The sequence below is a fragment of the Podarcis tiliguerta genome (genome assembly GCF_965153285.1).
Source record: "Podarcis tiliguerta genome assembly, chromosome: 1".
In the NCBI taxonomy this organism is placed as follows: domain Eukaryota; kingdom Metazoa; phylum Chordata; class Lepidosauria; order Squamata; family Lacertidae; genus Podarcis; species Podarcis tiliguerta.
Genome location: NC_139534.1, coordinates 53,750,204 through 53,771,035, shown reverse-complemented (window position 1 = coordinate 53,771,035; position 20,832 = coordinate 53,750,204). Strand labels below are relative to the sequence as shown.

General features: G+C 47.4%; 3 protein-coding genes across 5 annotated transcripts in view; 2 read left to right on the top strand and 1 right to left on the bottom strand.

Moving 5' to 3' along the window:
• PPP1CA (protein phosphatase 1 catalytic subunit alpha) overlaps nucleotides 1-1,145 on the bottom strand; it is an 8,538-nt gene extending 7,393 nt beyond the window's left edge. Inside the window, exon 1 of the mRNA XM_083443551.1 lies at nucleotides 825-1,145. Coding sequence (XP_083299677.1) covers nucleotides 825-879 — 55 coding nt within the window. The 5' untranslated portion in view covers nucleotides 880-1,145. The remainder of the gene's footprint in view (nucleotides 1-824) is intronic.
• The window catches only part of MAX (MYC associated factor X), a 703,696-nt gene that overhangs the window by 405,994 nt on the left and 276,870 nt on the right, over nucleotides 1-20,832 (top strand). The gene's annotated exons all lie outside the window — the stretch shown is intronic.
• Nucleotides 998-20,832, top strand: TBC1D10C (TBC1 domain family member 10C). Of its 3 annotated transcripts, none has more exons than XM_083443362.1 (10): nucleotides 998-1,395; nucleotides 3,566-3,819; nucleotides 8,534-8,633; nucleotides 9,570-9,677; nucleotides 10,489-10,595; nucleotides 14,701-14,815; nucleotides 15,200-15,265; nucleotides 15,943-16,132; nucleotides 16,641-16,795; nucleotides 18,023-20,832. In XM_083443362.1, exons 2-10 carry the CDS (start codon nucleotides 3,629-3,631, stop codon nucleotides 18,449-18,451), a joined length of 1,461 nt encoding a protein of 486 aa, XP_083299488.1. In that variant the 5' UTR covers nucleotides 998-1,395; nucleotides 3,566-3,628; the 3' UTR covers nucleotides 18,452-20,832. The 3 variants fall into 3 exon arrangements, with proteins under 3 accessions (XP_083299488.1, XP_083299489.1, XP_083299490.1); XM_083443363.1 differs by having other exon boundaries at nucleotides 1,214-1,306; XM_083443364.1 differs by lacking the exon at nucleotides 998-1,395 and adding an exon at nucleotides 2,486-3,298.

Here is a 20,832-nt window from a genome sequence, read left to right as displayed (position 1 = left end):
CGCCCGACACGCGGGCGCAAGGAAATCCCACGGGCGTCGACACGCCCTTCTGGAGGCGCCGCCGCCCCCAATTCCCCTCGCCGAGCCTCCATCCTGCTAGTTGCCCGCTTCGGATTCAGAAATCCGCCGTCCTTATCCAGGCATCGCCTAGCGGGAAGCTGCGAGGAGGGAGCCGCACCCGGCAAAAAGAGGGCAGCAGCGATTTCGCGGAGTGGGGAAGCTCCGAGTTGAGTCCGAGGGCGCCCACGCGAGATCACGGCTGTCTTACTGCATTTAGTTCTAGTCACCCGACCCTCCCTGCGGCGCGTTAACAGCCCCGCTTCCTCCACGGAAGTTCACGCCAGAGCCTCACTTTGTGGGGGGGAGGGAGCAGCCTGAGTTACGAGCTTCACAGGAGTGGACGGGGAGAGGGGGAAGGAAGTGTGTGGAGCACTGAATCCACGCAAAACTTACCCTGGTGCTATACCTAATAGGAACACCCCCCCCCCAAAAAAAGACAAAGGAGAATGGTTCAGCACTCACACCAGACATCTCCCCCCCCCCCGCAAATGTGGCTGTTGCGTGCGTGGGTGCAAAGCTAGTACAGGGGTCTGCGCGGATTTCTCGCCGCCACGCGCGTTCGCAGCGGAGGCTGAAGCAGCAGCGTGAGCGGGGGCGCCTCCTCCGCCGCGCATTCCAGCGCGGGGAGAGGAGCAGGAGGGCGATCGGGAATCTCCAGCAGCCCAGCCCCGCGCGCAATTCTCCTCGCGGGGCGGCGGGGCCGCAGCCAATGGCAAGGGTGCGCCCCCCCCCCCCCCGCTGCGCGCCCGGCCCCCGCGGCTCACCTTCCAGGAGGCGCCCGATGATGGAATCCAAATTGAGCTTCTCGCCGTCCGACATGGCGGCCCGCTTGGAGAGAGGAAGCTGCGCTGCCTGGGCTCCGCTCTCTCTCCCTCCGCCGCTCTCTCTTTCCGCGCCCCCTCCCGCCGGCCCGACTCGGTGGTCCCAGCGCAGGCGAAGAGCAAGGGGCAGCGCCGGCTCGGCTCTTCTTCTACCTCTTCGCCGACGAGCCTCCGCCGAAAGAAGCAGCGAGCAGGAAGGGCAGACGCGAGCGCACAGGCCCCGGCGGCCGCCCTCGCCGCCACCACCACCTACAGGCTGGAGGGATCAGCGCGCGCCCCGGTGCCGGCGAGCTGCGACTGCGCGGGCCGTGGCCTCTCCCCACAAAGAGGGAGGCGGCGGCCTTTCTTGCTTACAGCCCCAGAGCCTTCCCTAAGGCGACTGAGGAAACGGCGTCCCAAGTGCCCGGAACGCTGAGCTTCCCATAGTACTTATTTCCAAGAGAATACGTGTATCTATGTAAAAGAAAACATGTGCAACGCTTTAACGTGTTCATTTCCACGACTAACCTGTGAGGTCAGTCCCCATCGCTCCCCCCCCCCCCATTTTACAGATAGGAAGATTAACCCTCCAACATTCCTCAGAAAATAGGGACATTCTACTGATGTAGAATAGTGTCCCTGTTTTCTGAGGATTGGAGTCAAGAGACCCAACATTGATGTGGTGCACCACTATAGTAGGGTATATACCCACTAAAGTACAAATTTGCATTTGGCTTCTCTCCAGCTGCTTTTAATGAGAATCTGCTAGAGTGGAAATTTCCGTTCCACTTCCAGGTTGTAGTTTCCCCAATTCTGAGGAACGGAAAGTAGCTGGAGCCATAGGACGCTATGCCAAGAGAGGAGGGCAAACCTGAGTCTATACTTCTTAATAGATTTCCTTGAGTATAGGCCAGGCTGCAGCTTCACAGATTACAAAATAAGCACATGGAAGGCATTTATTTGTTTAGCCGTTTATGTGACATACCTTTTTCATTCTCTGTATTCACTAGATTGAGGAGCTATGATGTATGCTGCATGAAAAAATACACCCAAATTTGTGATCCTTTGATCTACATGTGCCTATACAGTGGTACCTTGGGTTAAGTACTTAATTCGCTCCGGAGGCCTGTACTTAACCTGAAACTGTTCTTAACCTGAAGCACCACTTTAGCTAATGGGGCCTCTTGCTGCTGCCGCACCGCCAGAGCCCGATTTCTGTTCTCATCCTGAAGCAAAGTTCTTAACCTGAAGCACTATTTCTGGGTTAGCGAAGTCTGTAACCTGAAGCGTATGTAACCCGAGGTACCACTGTAGATAACTGCCTTCCATTTGGAAATGTGTGAAGCTGGCATAGGAGGGCTTTTCCAAGTCCAGTTGAAATATATACCGTAAACCCCAGATTCAGTAAGTATTACAGGGAAATCATGGCTCCTAGAGAGCAGTGCCTATGCTGCTGCAGCACTAAAAAGGGCAGTAACTGTGGTTTCCAGATGCTGGACTCCCAACTCCCTTCATTCTTGACCACTGGCTATGTTGACAGGCTGATGGGAGTTGTAGTCTAACAACATCTGGAGGGCACCACATTGACTAGCCCTGGTATGGAAGAAGAACTCTTAACCCTCTTAACCAAAGCGGGTGGGGTGAGGGAGGCTTGGTCAGAGAACTTGAAGCTATTGTTTTCAGCATCTTCTAGCCAATAATGTTGTGCTGGGTGGTTGTTTATGCAGTCAGTGACTCAGGCCAGTGACTTTCCAAATCATGACGCCACACGCACACCACTGGGAACTATGTCTGTAAACAGAGCCTTCCCCAGAGATTGCAGCCTCCTTCGTTTGGCTGAGTGGTTGCAGCTAAGGCAAGAGTAGCACACACTTGTTTCTGACTGATCTCTAAATGATCCAGACCAGCTGGATTCTTTCACGTGCCCCACTGGGTCCATTTTGTATACCAACCAGTGGTTTTGTCATAAATTCAGTGGAAGTTGGTCCTTTTGGGTGCAACCTCAGTCTGTCCTCAGGCTACCTGCCTATTTACACCCAGCCCAGGGAGGGTAGGAATATCTGTCAGCTTCCTCTTCTTAAGCATCAGTGTTGCTCTTATAGAACTCAGCGGGAATGAATATGGGAGCAAAACTAGATTCAATTAGCTCCACCTAACATTGACTCTGGCTCCACCTACTGTTGGGCTCCCAGCCTTCTGCCCTACCAGTCTCAATGAGCATCAGCCACCACTGCGCATATATATATGTGTTCACTTTAACCACACATTTTTCAACATAGTGGTATAGTGACTGCAGTGCCAGACCTAGGATTGGGAAAACCCAGGCTGAGAACACATTGAACTCAGTTGCCAGTCAGTTTAGAGTGTACTAAGTAACATGGCCAACAGCCTGACTTGGAGTAAGGCTATGTTTGTACATGGGGAGCAGGTGAAAGAAGGTAGGGCCATTCACGGGGGGTGTTGGCTACCTTCCAAGTCTCTCTGTAGGGAGCTGTCTAGTGTTTAGCTTCCCACATATTTTCAGATCCCCACATTTCTCTCTCTCCCTGCCCCCTTTGCCCTGTTCACTTTGCAGAGCTCTGGGTGCTGTCAGTTGCATCAGGAAATGGTTGTGGGAGGAAATAGCTTACAGAGCTTTGTGGGGAACTAGAGTCACAGGAGTACTGAGAAGGGGCCCAGTCAGCTCCGTGTTTCTCATTATTCAGATGTGAAGTCAAGGGTGCAGTAGCAACCAGCCTGAGATAAGGGTGCTGTTCTCGGACAGAAGGATGTCGGACCTCACTCTTTCCAAAGAGCTCCCTGATGTGAGCCAAGCTGCAGCTGAATTGCCAGATGCCTTTGATTTATCCCTGAACGATGATGCCAGCTCTCTAGGCTCCGACTCTGAGCTGAATGGGATGCCTCCATATCGCCAAGCTGATCGCTATGGCTTCATCGGGGGCAGTAGCCTCCAGAACGGGTAAGGCAGGCCTTCTGTTGCAAAGACCATGGGGGAAAGGGGGAGGAAGCTTTGGGAGAAGGTGAAGCAGCACTTTTTGGGAAATGACATTGAATACCTCTGCATGGTAGCAGTTTTCAAGATGGTGGGACACATTATGCCCCAGAATTATCATTTCTAGATCCTCGCTTGTTTGTAAAGGCAGGCACAGGTTTCTGGAATGTGATGAGCATCATCCTTCTGAAGGATACTCTCGTTCTCATCTGGGTCCACAGATCCCAGAATAATAATCCTTAATTTCATTAGCAAGAAATGTGATTTAAAACCAAGGGGAAGAAACGTATAATTATTGCTTCCAGTTTTGTTTAGGTAGCTCTAAAACACATATTGATAACTGTGAAATGAAAAAGAAGAAGAAGAATGGATCAGGGAATGTGATCCACTCCCATAATTAATTTAAGTGAATTGTGGCTATTTGCGAGACTAGGAATGGGTTTTATTTATGGAGAGGATGAAAAGGGGTCAAGATCCCTGGTACTTAATTCTAAACCTTCCTTCATCTTTCCTTCCCTTTTCTACAGAAAGAAATTCACAACACACAATAGATGACAATGACAATAATAATAACAATAACAACAACAATTCTAATAATAAGCCACCCATCTGACTGGGTTGCTCCAGCCACTCTGGGCCGCTCCCAACAAAATATTAAAGACACAATAAACCTATAGTGTGGTCCCAGGTTTATTATGTAGGAAAATGTGGCTCTCCAGATGCTGTTGACTCCAATCCTATTAGCCCCAACCAACAGTGCCAATGGTTAGGGTTGGATTCCGGCAACATCTGGAGGGCCATAAGCTTCCTGTCCCTGATGTAGGAGGACAGAAATCTTGGCTCAGCTCAAACAATCCATAGAACTAGCAAAATGCATCCAGTCAGATCAATGGGGCTTCCCTAACCATTGTGACAGATGTGCTCTTCTCATCTGCATCTTTGTTAACTGGGAACATGGAGGTCTGTTTCCATATGCTGGAGCAGGACAGTGGCTATTGCCTTGCCTGGGGAAACAGAAAATTATCACAGATTCAAAATTTGATACCTGTTAACACTTCTACAGTTCAGCATATTTCCATGAATAACGTATTGGCCAATTGTACAATTGGTGTCATCAATTCGTCTCATTATCTAGTTATTTCTTTATGAATTTTTCTTATTATATAATTACATACGATCCTCCTGGCTCTCTCTGCTGCAGACATTGGTCATAGCCCAACATATTCAAAGTATTATATGACCCTGTATCACCCCAAATAATTTCCCCCCCAAACTTTATTCAGCATTCTGTGTGTTATTTTGACCTTCCTTGATGAAGCTATACAAACTGCGACAGACTGGAGATGTACCTGCTTCATGTGTACTCTAATGGCAATCTTGAGGCAATCTGAAATCTCATTTCTTGCAAAACTCCCCTCTAGTCTTGAAATTGATAAGGTCTTATTCAATAGTTAATTTATTCAGGGTTGAATTCTTCATAGGCCTAATGCTTAACAGGAAAACCCCAGGGGATGGTTGGAAAATGAAAGAATTCTGGGCACTGTAAATAGCTAAGGGGTCCTGGGAATTGTAACTCTGTGAAGGGTAAACTATAGTGCCCAGAATTCTTTGAGGGAAAGAATGTGCTTCGAATGTGCTTTAAATACGGTATATAATTTATTTGCAGTCATATAGAAACAGGCCCATGTGTTGTTGCTTTCTGCCTGGTCAGTTGCCTTCCTTAAATCACCATCTAAACCCTATCTTTATTTTATTACAGTTATTTGCAATGGGGAAATGGCTGCAGTAGGTAAAGTTGATAGATGCTGTTGATTGAGATGGTATAATTTGAAACAAGGACTTCTAAGATGTAGAGGGAATGCAGTCCATAGGCTTCATTTGTCAAGCTTCAATACTCCAGGAATATTTTCAGTGCAGGGATAAAACTGCTTAGCAAAGTGGTTGCATGTATTGGAAAAGACAGAAAGCATTGTAGGGGAAATTAAAAAGCAATCCAGATTGACATTTTGCATCATGGAACTCAAGAGAAATTGACCCAATCATTGTTGCTTGCAGTCTAGAATTTAGGTAGCTAGTAGAGAGTGGGGAGATCAAGTCTTGGGGGAAACAGATTGCCCACCTCCCTCCCTTACTTCTACATAGCTCACCCTTTAATGTTTGCCCCATTTTCTGTGGTTTGCTTTTAGGTACACCACTTAGATACGTAAATGATTACATGGTGTACAAGTGCGATAAATAAATAAATGAAACAATGCAATGCAAAGTCGTCCTGGGAGCTCTCTGCAATATTACTCATGTATGCATATTAATACTAGATAGATTCTCTCACTAGCTTGAAGTCCAACTTCTAACAGGGCTATAAAGACTGGGCTGGAATGAGCAATGGGCCGAATGTTAAGATTTACTGTAAGGTAGAAGGAGAAGCCTCCATAGGAAAATGTCTCTGCCTACCTATGAACTAACACTTCCTGTTATAGCAATCATGAGTGGCCACATCCTCTCACTGTGTCCATGACAACTTGTGCGCCATGGCAACAGGGGTGGTTACAGTGGTTAGTGACAAGGTTTCTTCAACTTGCCTGCGTGCAGGGCATACTGCACCGGAGATTCAGAAGCCCTGCAAATCTACATCAGTTTGACACATACACTGCAAATCTGCATCAGTTTCGATGCAACTTAATACAACTTTAGCTTTCATAGCTTCCCCCAAGGATCATAGAAAACTGGAGTTTAGTGAGATGCTGAGACTTTCCTGTTAAAGATAAAAAGTTTTCCCCTTCTCCTGGCCAATGTACAATTTTCTTCCTGGGAAAGAGAGCATGAAAGTCAAATTTATTAAAAGGCTGCTTCTGACCATTTATTTATTGAACATTCATCCTGATTTGCCTGCACAAAGCTTACGCGTAAGTTAGATAATATCCAGCCTTTATTCAACATTCTTTCTGATTTGTTTAGTTACAATGACAATGATGCTTCATCCTGATTTGCTTGCAGGATGCTAACATGTCTTCCCATTTTTCATTCCACAATTTTCAGTGCATTTCTCTGTCACTCAAGGAACACGACACATAAAAACAGAACTGTAAGGAGCTATGCTGTGTCTCTGGATCTACAAAATTGAGTATTTCTGTAGAGGGGTGGGGGAGAAACCAAGTAGCCAACCCCCCAACCATATTTTAAGATTTAATCAGTGTTTACTTGCTCGTTACATTATTTGTTTAGGGCTGCTCTGTATTTGCTTACTAATTACAGTTAGAACTTAAACCGAGAGGGCAGAAAGTAGATCGGGATCAACTGGTAGATCTCTGGCTAATCTGCAGTAGATCAGCAACAGCTGTCAACAACAGAAAAGCTTTCTCCTTTCTGATTAGGCTGCTGAAAAAGAAAAGCAGGGGAAGGAAACGGGAACAGATTTGTGTGCAAAGGGACATGTGAACTGCTCACAAGTTCCTAGGCTGAGCATGTGCTCAGAAACATCCTGCTTCTTAATTCTTAGCATATGCCTGCCTGCCTGAGTCACTATTTGGCACCGAGTTCCAGCTGATGGGCCTTGGGTTTCTAAGAGAAAAACCCAAAGTGGATCCCACAGACCTGAAGTGCATGGGGCTGCTTTTGACTGTTTGGAAATCACAAACAGAGCAGAACATGGTGGGTAGATCCATAACTGGGACAAGAAGATGTGAATTTATAGCACTGGCAGAGCCATCTTTCCCATTGGTCTTAGTGGTTCGTTGTGCCAGGGCGCTGGCCTCTCAGGGGCGCCCATAGAGTGGGGGAGCTGTGCGGCTTCGCCAGCAGCCTCCCCCTTCCCTGCACGCCTGCCAGCTGCGCCCCGCCAACTATATGGTTGGCATGCGTGCGGCTTCCTTCCTAAACCTCTGCATCTGCTAAAGACGGCCCTGCTTCTGGTCGTTGTCCTCCTCCTGCTTCCTGGTGAAAGGCGGTGTGCAGCCTTCCTGGGCTGCCTTCTCTGGCGCCCCAACGCCGGAGAGCATGTCCGCCAGCACGTTTTCTTGCTTGATCGCTGCCACCAGGCCAGGGATCAGGGCAGTGGGGGAGGCAGAGGACATTTTCCACTGCCCCCTCCCTTGTTTTGGAGTCGCTGGAGGGGGCGCCGGAGGGATCTTTGCACCACGGCGCCGGATATGCTTAAGACGGCCCTGAGCACTGGTTCTGACATTACTATGTTAGCTGCTGATTTGTTTCCAGGCCCAATTAAAAGTGCTGTTTTTTTACTTTTAAGGTCTTATATCACTCAGGACCGCTAAATCCATAGAAAGCTGCCCAGAACCCAAGATCATCAACATCCTGAGGCCTGTCTCTGGGTGGAAATGAGTGTGCTTTTTCTGAAGTAGCTCCCTGTAGTAGTGGCCATTTTTGCATTTGCACCTCAAAGGAAAGTGGTTCTGAGGTGGATCTGAAGGAATGACAACTTGCCTCATTTTTACATTAGTATTATTTGATTCGTTTGTTGCCTAATACATAGCAGCCTCTAGAGGAACTGCAAATAATTTGAAAATGCACTAAAAAAAATTATAAGCAGCCCTCAATAAATTAAACATTGTAAGATTGGCTAGGTGCATCTAAAGAGACATGATGGATGCGTTAAAAAAGAAAGTGGCCAATAAGTGAGGGAAGAGGAAGATGTCTTCAGCCTCTTTCTTGTTTCTCCCACATATAGCCTAGGGCAGCCCACAGTTGAGCTCATCCGGCACCGTGAGACCAAGTGGCTGGAGATGACAAGTCATTGGGAGAAAACCATGGCCCGGCGTTACAGAAAGGTAAGAGGAAATTGGAGATAATTTGCTTTATTGTTGATACTGCTATCCTCTTTAAATGGAGCATTTGATGAGTCCCATTAGGATCAGAAAATAACGTTCACAAGGAGTTTCTCTCACTGACTCATAGACAGAGAACAACAGCCCATATTCTGCCTACACAATGAGAATTTGCTCCACATTTTTAGAGACATGCTCCTCCCCTAGCAAGGGTATTCACCAGCCTTTTTAAATCTACCCTCCCTGATCTTCCTCCAAATACTAGCACAGTGAGAAGAGATCATGGCAGAACTATGGTTCAAGCTTGGTGGAAGTTGTAGTCTAGCAACATCTGGAGGACCATAGGTTAACCATTCCTGTTTAGGAAAAGAGTGCAACCGCATTCAGACCAGGTTGAATAACACCTCCTCTGATTGATAAACCACATATCCACAGTACCTCCATCTTGTCAAGGAGACTAAGTTTTAGTTTATTGATCTCCTAACATATGCATTTTTTTTTACTGATTTCATTGTGGTTTATATGTTATTGTATATATTGTTGTACACTACCATGTTATATGTTGTATGAAACGACAATATATACTCTCAGAATAAATGAATCCAATATATACTCTCAAAATAAATTATTCCAGTCCATTACTGGTCCCAGGCGCCAATCTAGCATTTCTGCAGCCTTAACAAAATGAAATGTAAAGGAGAAACAGAGCTGGGAATCATCATCAACCACACACCGATGACACCTTGCCCTAAATCTGCACTTGACCCTCATTCAGGGGTTTCGTGTGGATGTTAAAAGGCATGGGAAACAAGATGGACACTTGCCAGCTATCTCTGGCCCCAGCCTTGACTGGCTCTATGATGGGCCTGCATTTGGGTCCACCTTATGATGGAGCATTGTACAGGATCACTGTTTTACTGATGAGGTCTGTTGGCTCAGGTAAAGCTGCTATGCCGGAAGGGGATCCCTTCATCCTTACGTGTCCGCTGTTGGCCTCTGCTGTGTGGAGGACAAGCCAAAATGATGAGGAACCCCGGAAAGTACCAGGTGAGGTCACATCTCGTGCAGCTGTACTTGCACTCTGACATTCCTGTAGGTCTCTGCTTGCTGCAGTTTCTGCCATTACTCGCCTCCTCATCTTCTTCTTCCATGTCCTCTTCCTGTAAACCCTCATTTCATTTCATGGTTCGTTGGGCAACCCATCACCTTGTTCTTACTGGCTGAGATTGCTGATTTGGATATTTTACATTATCATCTGGTGGCTGCCCAGACATAGTTATGGCTAGAGCAGTTCTCATAGCAAGTAAGGAATGCTGCGCAGTGCAGTATAATGCTACAAACAATTACCTTGAAGTAAGTCTCCTTTAAGATAATGGAATTTAAGTCAACATGCATAGGATTGGGCTGTTAAACTTGCTGTTCTTCATTCTGGCTAGAAGGAAACCTTGACCTTGCCTTTGTTTATTCCTTTGCATGTTTCCACTTATTTAATCAACTCATATACTGCCTTTCAGGGCAAAGCTTTCTCAAGGCAGCTCACAAACAATCTATGGAAAAACAATCTGAAACAATGTTTAAATACATCCAAAACAACCCAATTACAAAACTAAAACAGCAGCAGATGAAAAGCCCAGCAATTTTGGTAAAATGTAGATGATTGAAACAACAACAAAAGTTATCTAGGTCTGTTTGCGGCTAAAAAAGTTGGAACTATATATACTTCCTTCAGGAATAGTCTGTGTCTTCAGCATGTGTGTATGTGTGTCTGTGTGTGTGTGTGTGTGTGTGTGTGTGTGATCTCTCCTGAATCTAGTAACCCTTCTATCCAGGTCATTCTGAAAGTAGTTTGTTGTTGTAGGAGCTACAGGAGATACCTGGTGATCCTCAATGGGTGGAGACCATCAGAAAGGACATTCATCGCCAGTTCCCTTTCCATGAGATGTTTCTGTCCCCTGAAGGGCCTGGGTAAGTGAAGGGCTAATAATGTGAACAGGGGAGGCAGATTAATTTCTGAATAGACTACCATAGGGTTTAAAGTTTCCTGAATGCAGCGTAAGAAACACTTTTAAAATAAAATGTAAACATGCTTCTTCTGTAAGCCATATGAAAGTGAAAGAAGGCTAGGCTGGCTGTGCTTCTTCATTTAATGTGGAGGTTTCATGGAATCTTGCTGTAGAACTTGAACAGGGGAGCACACATCCAAACTTTAAATGAAAACAAAACTGGACAAATACTAGTAAATGGGCTTCTGACACTCATTCCCACAACAAAACAGTTTTGGTGTTCCTTTTCCCTTTATATTTAAACAGAATTCTTGAACGGGTGTACTCTACCATTCTCCAGTTGCCTAGGTGCAGACATGGGGTTCTATTCAACGTAACCCTCAAGTGAATTTCTCCTTGTGTAATGGGACATTCTTACCCCTTTGGTCCCTCTGTGCACTCCCTAAATCTGTTCTAGGGCTTCCTCCAACCCTTCAGAGCAGATCTGGAGATGGCCGGGGGCAGGGGGAGGAGGAATTCCTTTGTACTTAGTGGTCATCCTTGTGTGCACATGCAACTATATTGTTGAACGCTGTCCACAATCTCCATGTTTGAGGAAGGAACCATAGCTCAGCGGCAGAGAATGCAGCAGGTCTCTGGTTCAACCCTTGGCATCTCCAGATAAAAAGCATTAGGTAGCAGGTGATGGAACAGATATTTACTTGAGAACCAGGAGAACTGCTGCCTGTCAAAGTGGACAATACTGGGCTAGATGGGCAAGCAGCCTGATGTGATGCAGGGCAGCTTACTATGTTCCTATTACACTTTCATTTCTCTGGCTTTGATAGCAGGGAAGTGAAATGAGCAAATTTCCAAGCCTGACGTTCTATCACATGTTGTGAGTTACAGGAGAGCCTCACAAAGGAAAGCAAACCTGTGGCTGGAGGAAGGGGGGTGCGGTGGGTGCGGTCCGCCCTGGGTGTCACCACTGGGGGTGACAAAATGCCGGGCAGCACTCACTGCAGGGCCTGCAGCACGCCCAAGCCATGCATCTCACCTGGGAGAGACGCAGTGGCTTGAGCACGCGCAGGCTCCGCGCTGCCAAAACGGTCCACCTGCTGCCTCCCTTCAGCTGTAGGGCAACAGAGTGGGAGGAGGCAGGCAGACTCCGGAGGCCCCATGGTGCGCCCCACCCCTTTGGGCAGCTCGGCTTGTCCTTGCCCTGCCCCTATGGGCAGCTTGCCCCGCCCCAGGTGCCCAAGCGGCTTCCTCCACCACTGGCTGGAGCACACTTTACACACACAGTCTCTGTCCATGAGATCACAACCTGGAAGGCCTTGCCAACAGCAGCCAAGTTGCCTAAGTTCCCTCCAGAGACAAAGCAGCAAATTGTATTGCCTTTAAACGTGGCTGCAAAAGACGCACTCTTACGCCATTAATATTAATGGAGACGCACAAGAGGGAATCGTCACCATGCTGATGTCCTGCTTGTGAGTTTTCAGGGGCGTCTGGCAGACCTGCGGCAGAGACTGAAGGCTGGAGGAGACGAACATGAATTTGTAGCAAGGCAGTCCTGATGTTCGTAATGGGCATTTATTTACTTGTAGGCATCCGGGGAAGGTGGGTTGCACTTGAGAGCACATCCAGTGCAATTTGAATCTCCCAGAAACCTTGAAGACAGAACATAAACAAAAATCAACATTATTAGATCATTAGAGTATTATTATTTCAGCCACAGTTAAATACTTGCACACAATCTATCACCCTGTAGCTGAGGGGCAGGGAAGCTGATGCCCTCCAGATGTTGTTGGGCTACAACTCCCACTGTATGACCCTAGCCATGCTGGCTGGGGCTGGTGAGTTTTGAAAGTCAAACAACATATGGATGGCCATAGATTCCCTGTCAGGCTAGCAGTGCAATCCTATACATGTCTATGCAGAAGCAAGCCTCACTGAGTCCAAATAGGATTTCAGCCTCAGAGTACCTAATCTGTACTGCACTCCTATCTACATTAGCATAGCGCGCTCTCTCTCTCTCTCTCTCTCCCTCTCCCTCTCCCTCTCCCTCTCCTCCTCACAGGTAACATGAACTTGTTTCCTTTTGATATATTGACATGTGACCAGAGGCAGGGGAGAGGTCGCACATGGGAAGCCCTGTTTCATTGTCTTCTGAAACAGACTGAAGCTTTCTATGAAGTACAGGTTGCGATCTCCGCTTGGAACAAGGGGACCGTATGACACTATAGTAACCAACCCAAGGGAGCCCTGCTTTTCTTTTTGCTTCATTTCCTCTAGGGGGAGCCAAAGAGCCTTTATTCCTACATGCAGCTGACATAGTTCAACCCATACATAGTTCAAACTTCTTTTTTTGTTTCCTCTTTGTTTTTTGTTTCCTCTTACGTCATTTTGTTTCCTCTTGTCATTTTAGCTACCTTGTTTCATCATTATCATTTTAGTACTATCTAATGTGCTAAGACTGGGTTCTTATTTTTCTCTGATGCTGCTGGCATAGAAAACTGCTTTAGCCCAAGTCAGATTCTTTGCCCCATCTAGCCCAGTGATCGTCTAGTCTGGCTGTTGTGACAACAGAAGGACCCAGCTGCTGTGGAGGAATCTAAGGAGTCATCCAAAATAGTTTTTTTTCAGACCTGGGACCCACCTTTAACCCAGACATGCATTTGGGAACCCATTTCTTGATGTGTTTTTACTATATATTTGCCTGGCGGCAGTGCTGCTGTTCCGACCCACCCCAGTTCAGGCTGGAACTCAGTAGTGGGTCCTGACCCAGCTCCCTTTGAAGACCAGTGCTCCAAAACACTCTTCCTGCATTGCCAGAATGCGGCCAAACAGACAGTGTGCATGCCCTGGGACTATAATAAACAAATCAGTAATCCAGATTCTGCACACAGAACATCAGCTATATATGCATACACTTATTTCCTTTTCGTAATTATTTTAGGCTTTAGTTTTTCAAACAAATTGGAATGATCTAGCAAGGATTGGGATGGAAGAGATTAGAAAACAAAGGTGGGGGGGGGAGAAAAGGGCATCAAATGTGGTAATAGGTGGGCAGAGGGACAAAAGAATAGTAGCTGCGGCAGAAGGAGAGAAGTGGGGGGAACCACTTTTAAAAGCCATGAAAAACAAGGAGGAAATAGAGCAGGAAGGAAGGAAGATTGATGGGGTGGATGAACAGGGTAGCTTCAAAAGCTGTTGGTGTATACATGAAATGAGGTCAAGCCATGGGTTGTACTATTTCACTGACCACTTGGAAGAGACGCTTAACGCTGCATTTGTTTTCTCATTTCCTCCTTCCCCCCTCTCCTCCACAAGCATGAGAGCTGGCAATTGAGGGTTGCTTGTTTCTAAATGACATTCTTTAGGATGCCCAATTCCGAGGCAGCTGACACTGTTTATTCATTTATTTATTGGCAGTATTTATAAGCTATTTCATATTCAAATGTCTAAAGCAGTTTGTACACATAGGGCTTTATCCAAAGGAGGGCTGAGTAATGTGTCTCATCAGTGCAAGTGATTCCCCCCTCTCCTACCCCATGTATCTCCTAAATCTGTTCTAGGGGTTCCCCCAACCCTCCAGAGCAGATTTGGGGAGAGTGGAGGTGAGAAAGCCCTGCTGTGCTACTGGAAGTCCTTGCATGGGCTTCCTCTAACAGGACCAGTTCATTGAATCTGGCCTGTGGTCTAATGTAGGACAACAGGAAAGTGGAGCGGGTTTGCTTTTTCTGGCTGGATTGGATGGGTGTAGCTACCGTATTTTTCGCTCTATAAGACGCATCAGACCACAAGACGCACCTAGTTTTTGGAGGAGGAAAACAAGAAAACAAATATTCTGAATCTCAGAAGCCAGAACAGCAAGAGGGATCGCTGCGCCGTGAAAGCAGCAATCCCTCTTGCTGTTCTGGCTTCTGGGATAGCTGTGCAGCCTGCATTCGCTCCATAAGACGCACACACATTTCCCCTTACTTTTTAGGAGGGAAAAAGTGAGTCTTATAGAGCAAAAAATATGGTAAATGTAAGGCTGTGTCTGTGAATTCCGGTCTTCTCTCTAAGCCTCTGTTCCCTTACAGGCAGCAAGGACTCCTGCAGCTACTGAAAGCCTACACTGTGTATCGGCCCCAGGAGGGTTACTGTCAGGCCCAGGGACCGCTAGGTGCTCTGCTGCTCATGCACATGCCTGCAGAGGTGAGTCTCAGGCCAAGTTACACATACTGCCTGACTTTTTCTGACCCAAAACCAAGTTTGTGTATCTTCTAGGGCATGCTCTCACCCCAAAAAAGCACTGGGGGGGCGCGAGTGCAGTGTGAGAGCGTGCAAGATCACAACACCCAAAATAGGCACCAAGATATTGCACAAAAAGAATGGGATGTCTGGGATTTTCCATGGCACTTGGAAGGGATGCCCTTCGTTCCTATTGGTATCATGATTCCTTCCTCTTCTTTATTAGCATCTTTTCTCTCATTCTTCCCATCACACTCCTTTCCCTTCCCTCCTGCCTCCATCCCCTCCCCCGCCGCAGTTCCCATTTGCCTGAAAGTTTCACTAACTCAGCTTACTTGTCCTTTCCAGCAAGCCTTCTGGTGCCTGGTGCAGATCTGCGACTGCTACCTGCCTGGCTACTACAGCCCCAAGATGGTAATAGACTGGGGGAAGGAGGAGAGTCCTCCCTGGGGCAACAGGAAGTGAGCAGTTGTGACACTGAGTCAGGGACATTTCCCACTGAGGGCAGAGCTGTGTAGAAATCCCTAAACGTATCTTCTGAGAGCGGTTGTCAGATAATTTGGGGAGGGTGGAGGTGCTGTTGGACTACAACTCCCATCAGCGCCACCCAACATGGTCACTTGCGAGGAGTCCAGCAACATCTGAAGGACAGCAGGTTGGGGAAGATTGATCTAGGATTATTGTGGGTGTGGGTTGAATTGTTGGGGGAAGAGAAAGGTCTGATTTGTAGGGCCTCCATCTCAAGTACTAGTAGGGCCACCACCATTTTGAAGATATGGCTTTTGCACATTTGAATAGCTGAATAAAAGACAGGGATTCAAGAGCTGCAGCACAATGACTGTGAGGGAATCGTCAGCAGTTGCCTTTTGGCCTGTCCCACAGCTGCTGAGGTGCAAGAGTTCTGCCCGATAAAATGGGCAACATAGACTCCGGAAACAGTTTCTGGCAAATTAGAAAGAGCCATTCATTTTGAAAGATGCAAAAGGTGGAGTTTGTGGGTTATGACGGGATGAAGTCCTTCGGGACAGTATCTGAGAACATGTGACCAACCATATATTTAACCACGACATTTTCTCTCCCTTCTCCTGCAGGAAGCGCTGTTGCTGGACAGCGAAGTGTTTGTTGCCCTTCTGCGCCGGGTGTGCCCCAAGGCGCTTAAGCACTTGCAGAAGCATGGCGTGGGCCCTCTGCTCTACATGCCAGAGTGGTTTCTGTGCCTCTTTACCCGCAGCCTGCCCTTTCCCACAGTGCTGAGGGTGTGGGATGCCTTTCTCAGTGAGGGTGAGTGGCTGTCATGGACTTAAGGAACTGTGGGCCTATTCAAAGGGTGGAGGAAGAGAGAATCTGTGGGCGAAACATCACAAGGCCTCAATGGAGTGGTTAGAGTTGGCAGAGGCCTATGTGAGGAATGTTTGTTTTGGAGCATAGAAACATAGGAACCTGCCTTTTACTGAGTCAGGTCATTCGTCCATCTAGCTCAGTTTTGCCTACAATGGCTGGCAATAGCCCTTCAGGGTTTCACACAGATGTCTCTCCCCAGCCCTACCTGGAGATGCCAGGGATTGAACTTGGGACCCTCTGTGTACAAGGCGGATTGTCTACCTCTAAGCTACGTGTTACACCAAAGGTCCCACCTCTAGCTGAAAAGGTCAGGTAGCCGGTGATGTAGAAGGTGTTCTCTGGCCAAGACTCTGCCAAGAAGAAGAGACAGATAAACAAGTAGCCTGGCCTAGTTTAAGGGAGTTTCTGACCATATCTGAGTGAATCTGCCCCAATTTTTCTTCCGCAGGGATCAAGGTGCTGTTTCGTGTGGGGATGCTGTTGATCCGCTTGGCCCTGGGCTCCTCAGAGAAACTACGTGACTGCGCAGGGGTGGTAGAGACCCTGGAGAAGCTGCGCAGTATCCCAGCTCACCTCCTGCAAGAAGACACATTCATGGCTGAGGTAGAAACCACTGGAGCTCCTCTTCCTGGGACTTTTACCCAGTCTACTGAATTGCCATCAGCAGCAACAGGAGATCATCCTACACCTGGGGTCGGGGACCTGTGGCCCCTCAGATGTTGTTAGACTCCAACTCCCATTAATGCCCCCGCCCTGCCAGCATGGCCAATGGCCAGGGGTGATGAAAGCTGTTGTGCAGCAACAACAGGAGAGCCACAGGTTCCTTATCCCTGCCCTACATTTAAATTACCTGCAGCTCCCTTTCTTGTTTCTGTCTGCATCAGATACAGCAGGCTCCCTCTGTGTGTGTTAGGATTGCCAAAAAACCTGCTCTTATGCCTTTCACAGACTCCTGATGTGCAAAAATAAGCAGGCAAAGCTTTTCATGACATAGAATCATTGAATTGTAGAGCTGGACATGAAGACATGAAGAAGTGTTGTTGTTGTTGTTGTTGTTGTTGTTGTTGTTGTTTAGTTGTTTAGTCATGTCCGACTCTTCGTGACCCCATGGACCTGTGTTCACCTGTTAATGACTGCAAGTCCTGCCTAGGAGCAAGAGGTGATTAAGAAAATTGGCAGCCCCAGTGAGGGTGATCATGGGGAGGAGATAATTGTCAAGCTTCAGTTAAACTTTCATCTAGGCACCCCTCAACTTCATAGTCCATGGGACGATTGCCCTGGAGCTTATATGCTCACACCTTTTGAGTCCCCTTCCAACTTTGTGATCCTATGACAGGGAGCCATGGCCAAGCCTGGCTGCAAGATGAACATGTGCTTGTGAATGTGTTTGCCATGCTCCCAAATTTTATTTTTATGTGTATGGTTACCTATAAAAACAACAGAATAATGGGGAAAGGGCCGCCTGAAAACAACCTTTCCGCAGCCAAGCTTTCTTGGGGCCAACACCAGCTGAACACATTGCCTCAAGGAGCTCTGCTCACAACCACTAGTCTGTGTACAAACACACACACACATACGTGTCAGCTGGCAGATCTGCTTGGCTCTGCTGTCTCAGACTGGGCAGCCTCTATCCAACAAGCTTTCAGTTTATCGGCTGCTATTCTTCTGCTTCTCCCTTCCTCACTTTCTATCTGTTGATAGATTCCTAACATTATGACAGCCATTCCAGATTGCCTTCTTGGGAATCCCCTTTCCTTAGGCAGCAGGCCCCAAATCCCAAGTTACAGGTTTGAGGCCTCAGATCCTAAAAGCTTTCCTTGTATCTGGCAGGTACATGACGTGCCCATCTCAGACCGTGATCTGGCACGTGAATGCAGAGCCCAACTGAAGAAGCTGCGCGCATCTCGGCCTGACTTCCAGTACAGCCCAGAACTTCGGCTGTCTGGCTCAAAGGCCATCTTTGATGCACAGCAGCTGGAGTACACGCAGAATGACAAGGAGGATCCTGGAAGCCGCACCCATACATTTACCATCCCCCAGATCACGGTTGATCCTCCTCCTCCATCCCCCAATGAGAAGAAGAAGCTGGAGAAGGCTTCTGAAGCACCAGGCCAGAAGAAAATGAAGACGAGAAAGAAGCCAGATACACGAGGGAAGACCTTTCACTTCATGCCACGTCCCACCAGCAGAACAGAGGGAAGGCTGGAGCCAGACGTTGTAGGAAGGAAGTCTTCCTTCTATGTAGATACATGGTTCTGAACAGAGCTAGGCCTCTGCAGAGGAAACAAAATCCAAGCCTCTATCACTGCCCTGGTTTCATTGTGGATGTGATCATCTGTAGCACATGATGCCTTGAAGCCTGTGCTCAGTTTTTAAAAAGAAAGACTCGACACTTCCTCATTCAGGAGCCCTGCTCCTTAAGCCCTGATGTGTGGCAGTGCATGGAGGGAGATTCCTTCCTTCCTACCCTTGGCGGCAGACATTTTACCTACAGATTTAGGAGGTGGGTATTATTTGGCTAAAAGGGGTAGGGGTTAGGGTAATGTGGATTTCATTGAGGGGAGCCCCTCTACCTTTCTTCTGGACGTGTGGAAACTGGCACTCGCCATATAGCTAATGATAAATCTATGCCAGGTGAGACGACGGCACCTCATCAGTTCAGACCTCAAAATGATTGCAAAGCCACTGTGTGACAAGAGGGTGTTAAAAGTCAATGGAAAACAGCAGCTGGGAAAACCAGGACTGCTGGAAACAAGAGCCAGGAATGCCAGCTATGGAAATGGTTAGGGACAATCATCATCTGCATTCTCAGGAACTGAGTGAGCAAATGGTGTTACTATCAGAGAAAAGGCCTGGTGTGCAAATGCATATACACGCACATATGTCATTCAGACTCATGCAGCCAGGTGGCCCCTGTTGCCAGTCAAGAGAAGAAGAGGAAGGTGGCAGTGTTATAACTAAAATAACACACACTATGTTTCCCCCAATCCTTAGTTTCTCATACTAATAAGATACACATCACTGCACACAAGGATTTCCCCACTCAAGCAGCAGGCATAAGAGCTAGTGGGGAGGGGAGGTTCTGGAAAACAGTGTCAAGTTTTATCAAGGCTAGCTCTCATCCAGAATGTAGCTTTAATAGAGTATCTCATTTTGTTTTTAAAAAGATGTAGCCCCCAACAGCATGGCAAAAATTCTTTTGGTTCCTCCTGTGAGCAGTAGCACACACATGCCTGAATAATAACACCACAGAGGAGAAACTTGCCATGGCAAGTTGCCATCACCCCACCCGCACCCCAGATAAATGTTATCGTCCTTGCTAGTGGTAACTAGTTTAGTCCCTTGTCAGATTATGTGGAGAGAGACACCAGAGCACCTGCAGGGATGTCTTCCCAGCTAATCCCCTCCTCAACCTGGCCTGACACCTGCACCTGTTCGGCTCCCCCCAGCATTAGTGCTCAAACAGGATTAAGTCCACCCTGCAAATTGCACGAGGTTTGGAAGTCTCTCCCTATGACAAGGCATGGGCCTGAGAGTAGATGAATATACTGAGTGAGCCACAGATGTGATCCAGTCCCAGGCCATTAGGAGGAGGAAAGGTTACAAAATTGATGTATTTTTGACATTTCAAGTCAAAACGGAAGCTGGCCAGCTTGTGCGAGTCTACACTTTTTAAAAAGCTGTATGAGTCCTCCTGACTCTTAGCTATGGTCAAGCTATGGGGTGGGGCCAATTTGTATTTCTTGGTCTTCAATCTGTCTCCCATGTAGCGGTGGCAGGCTCTAAGCCTTCCAGCCAGGGCTCTACCGTTGCGCACACATGGGTTTACGCGAGGGTCCTTCCGAGTTGCCCTAGTCATCCCCCTGAATCTTAAGAAAATAAGGGAGGCAGGGGCACATTTATTTGGCCTGCACCAGAACCAGGGACAACCCCCAAACCAGCTAGGGGACAGCTTGTCATAGTTTTTAGCACCTCTGTGGGCCTTGAATGCAGCTGTTGTCAAACCAACATCTGTTGAGGGCTGCTCAGAGTCACCTGGCAACTTACTGTAACAACTTCATGGTGGGTTCCAGCACCTATTTTTATTGAAAAAAGCACTGAGCAAGACCTTTTGGGGTTTTAATGCTGTGAGCCCCTCCATCTTAGGCTGAGGTTGTATATATGTGTAAATAAACCATACTATATATCATTGAGACACCACAGTCTCCACTGTCCCCCATTCCAAGGAAACTGAATCTGAGTCCTAGAACCCCTGAAATCTTGCACCACTCGCAGGGGTGTGTGTGTGCAACAATACAACTGCTGGGGCCTAGGAGCATAAGGCCAAAAGCAAAGCACAAATCCAGGTTCTAGCAGGGATAACTGGAAACGGGTGTGGCAGTTATAGGGGGAGAGGCCAATCAGGAACTAGCTCAGAATCAGCTGACTTGCTTAGTGGAATGAGCAGGAATGGTTGGCAGAGCACGGTGCATGGAATGAATGTAGACAGTGAAACTTGGCTCATTATTTTACACTGAGTGACAAATTCCAGAGGGGTAAAAGCCGTGTTGGTCTGTTGCAGCAAAAACAACAGTGACAAAACTTACTAATTGCCAGCCAGGGACATACACAAGTTATTAAAATGGGAATATATAAATCGA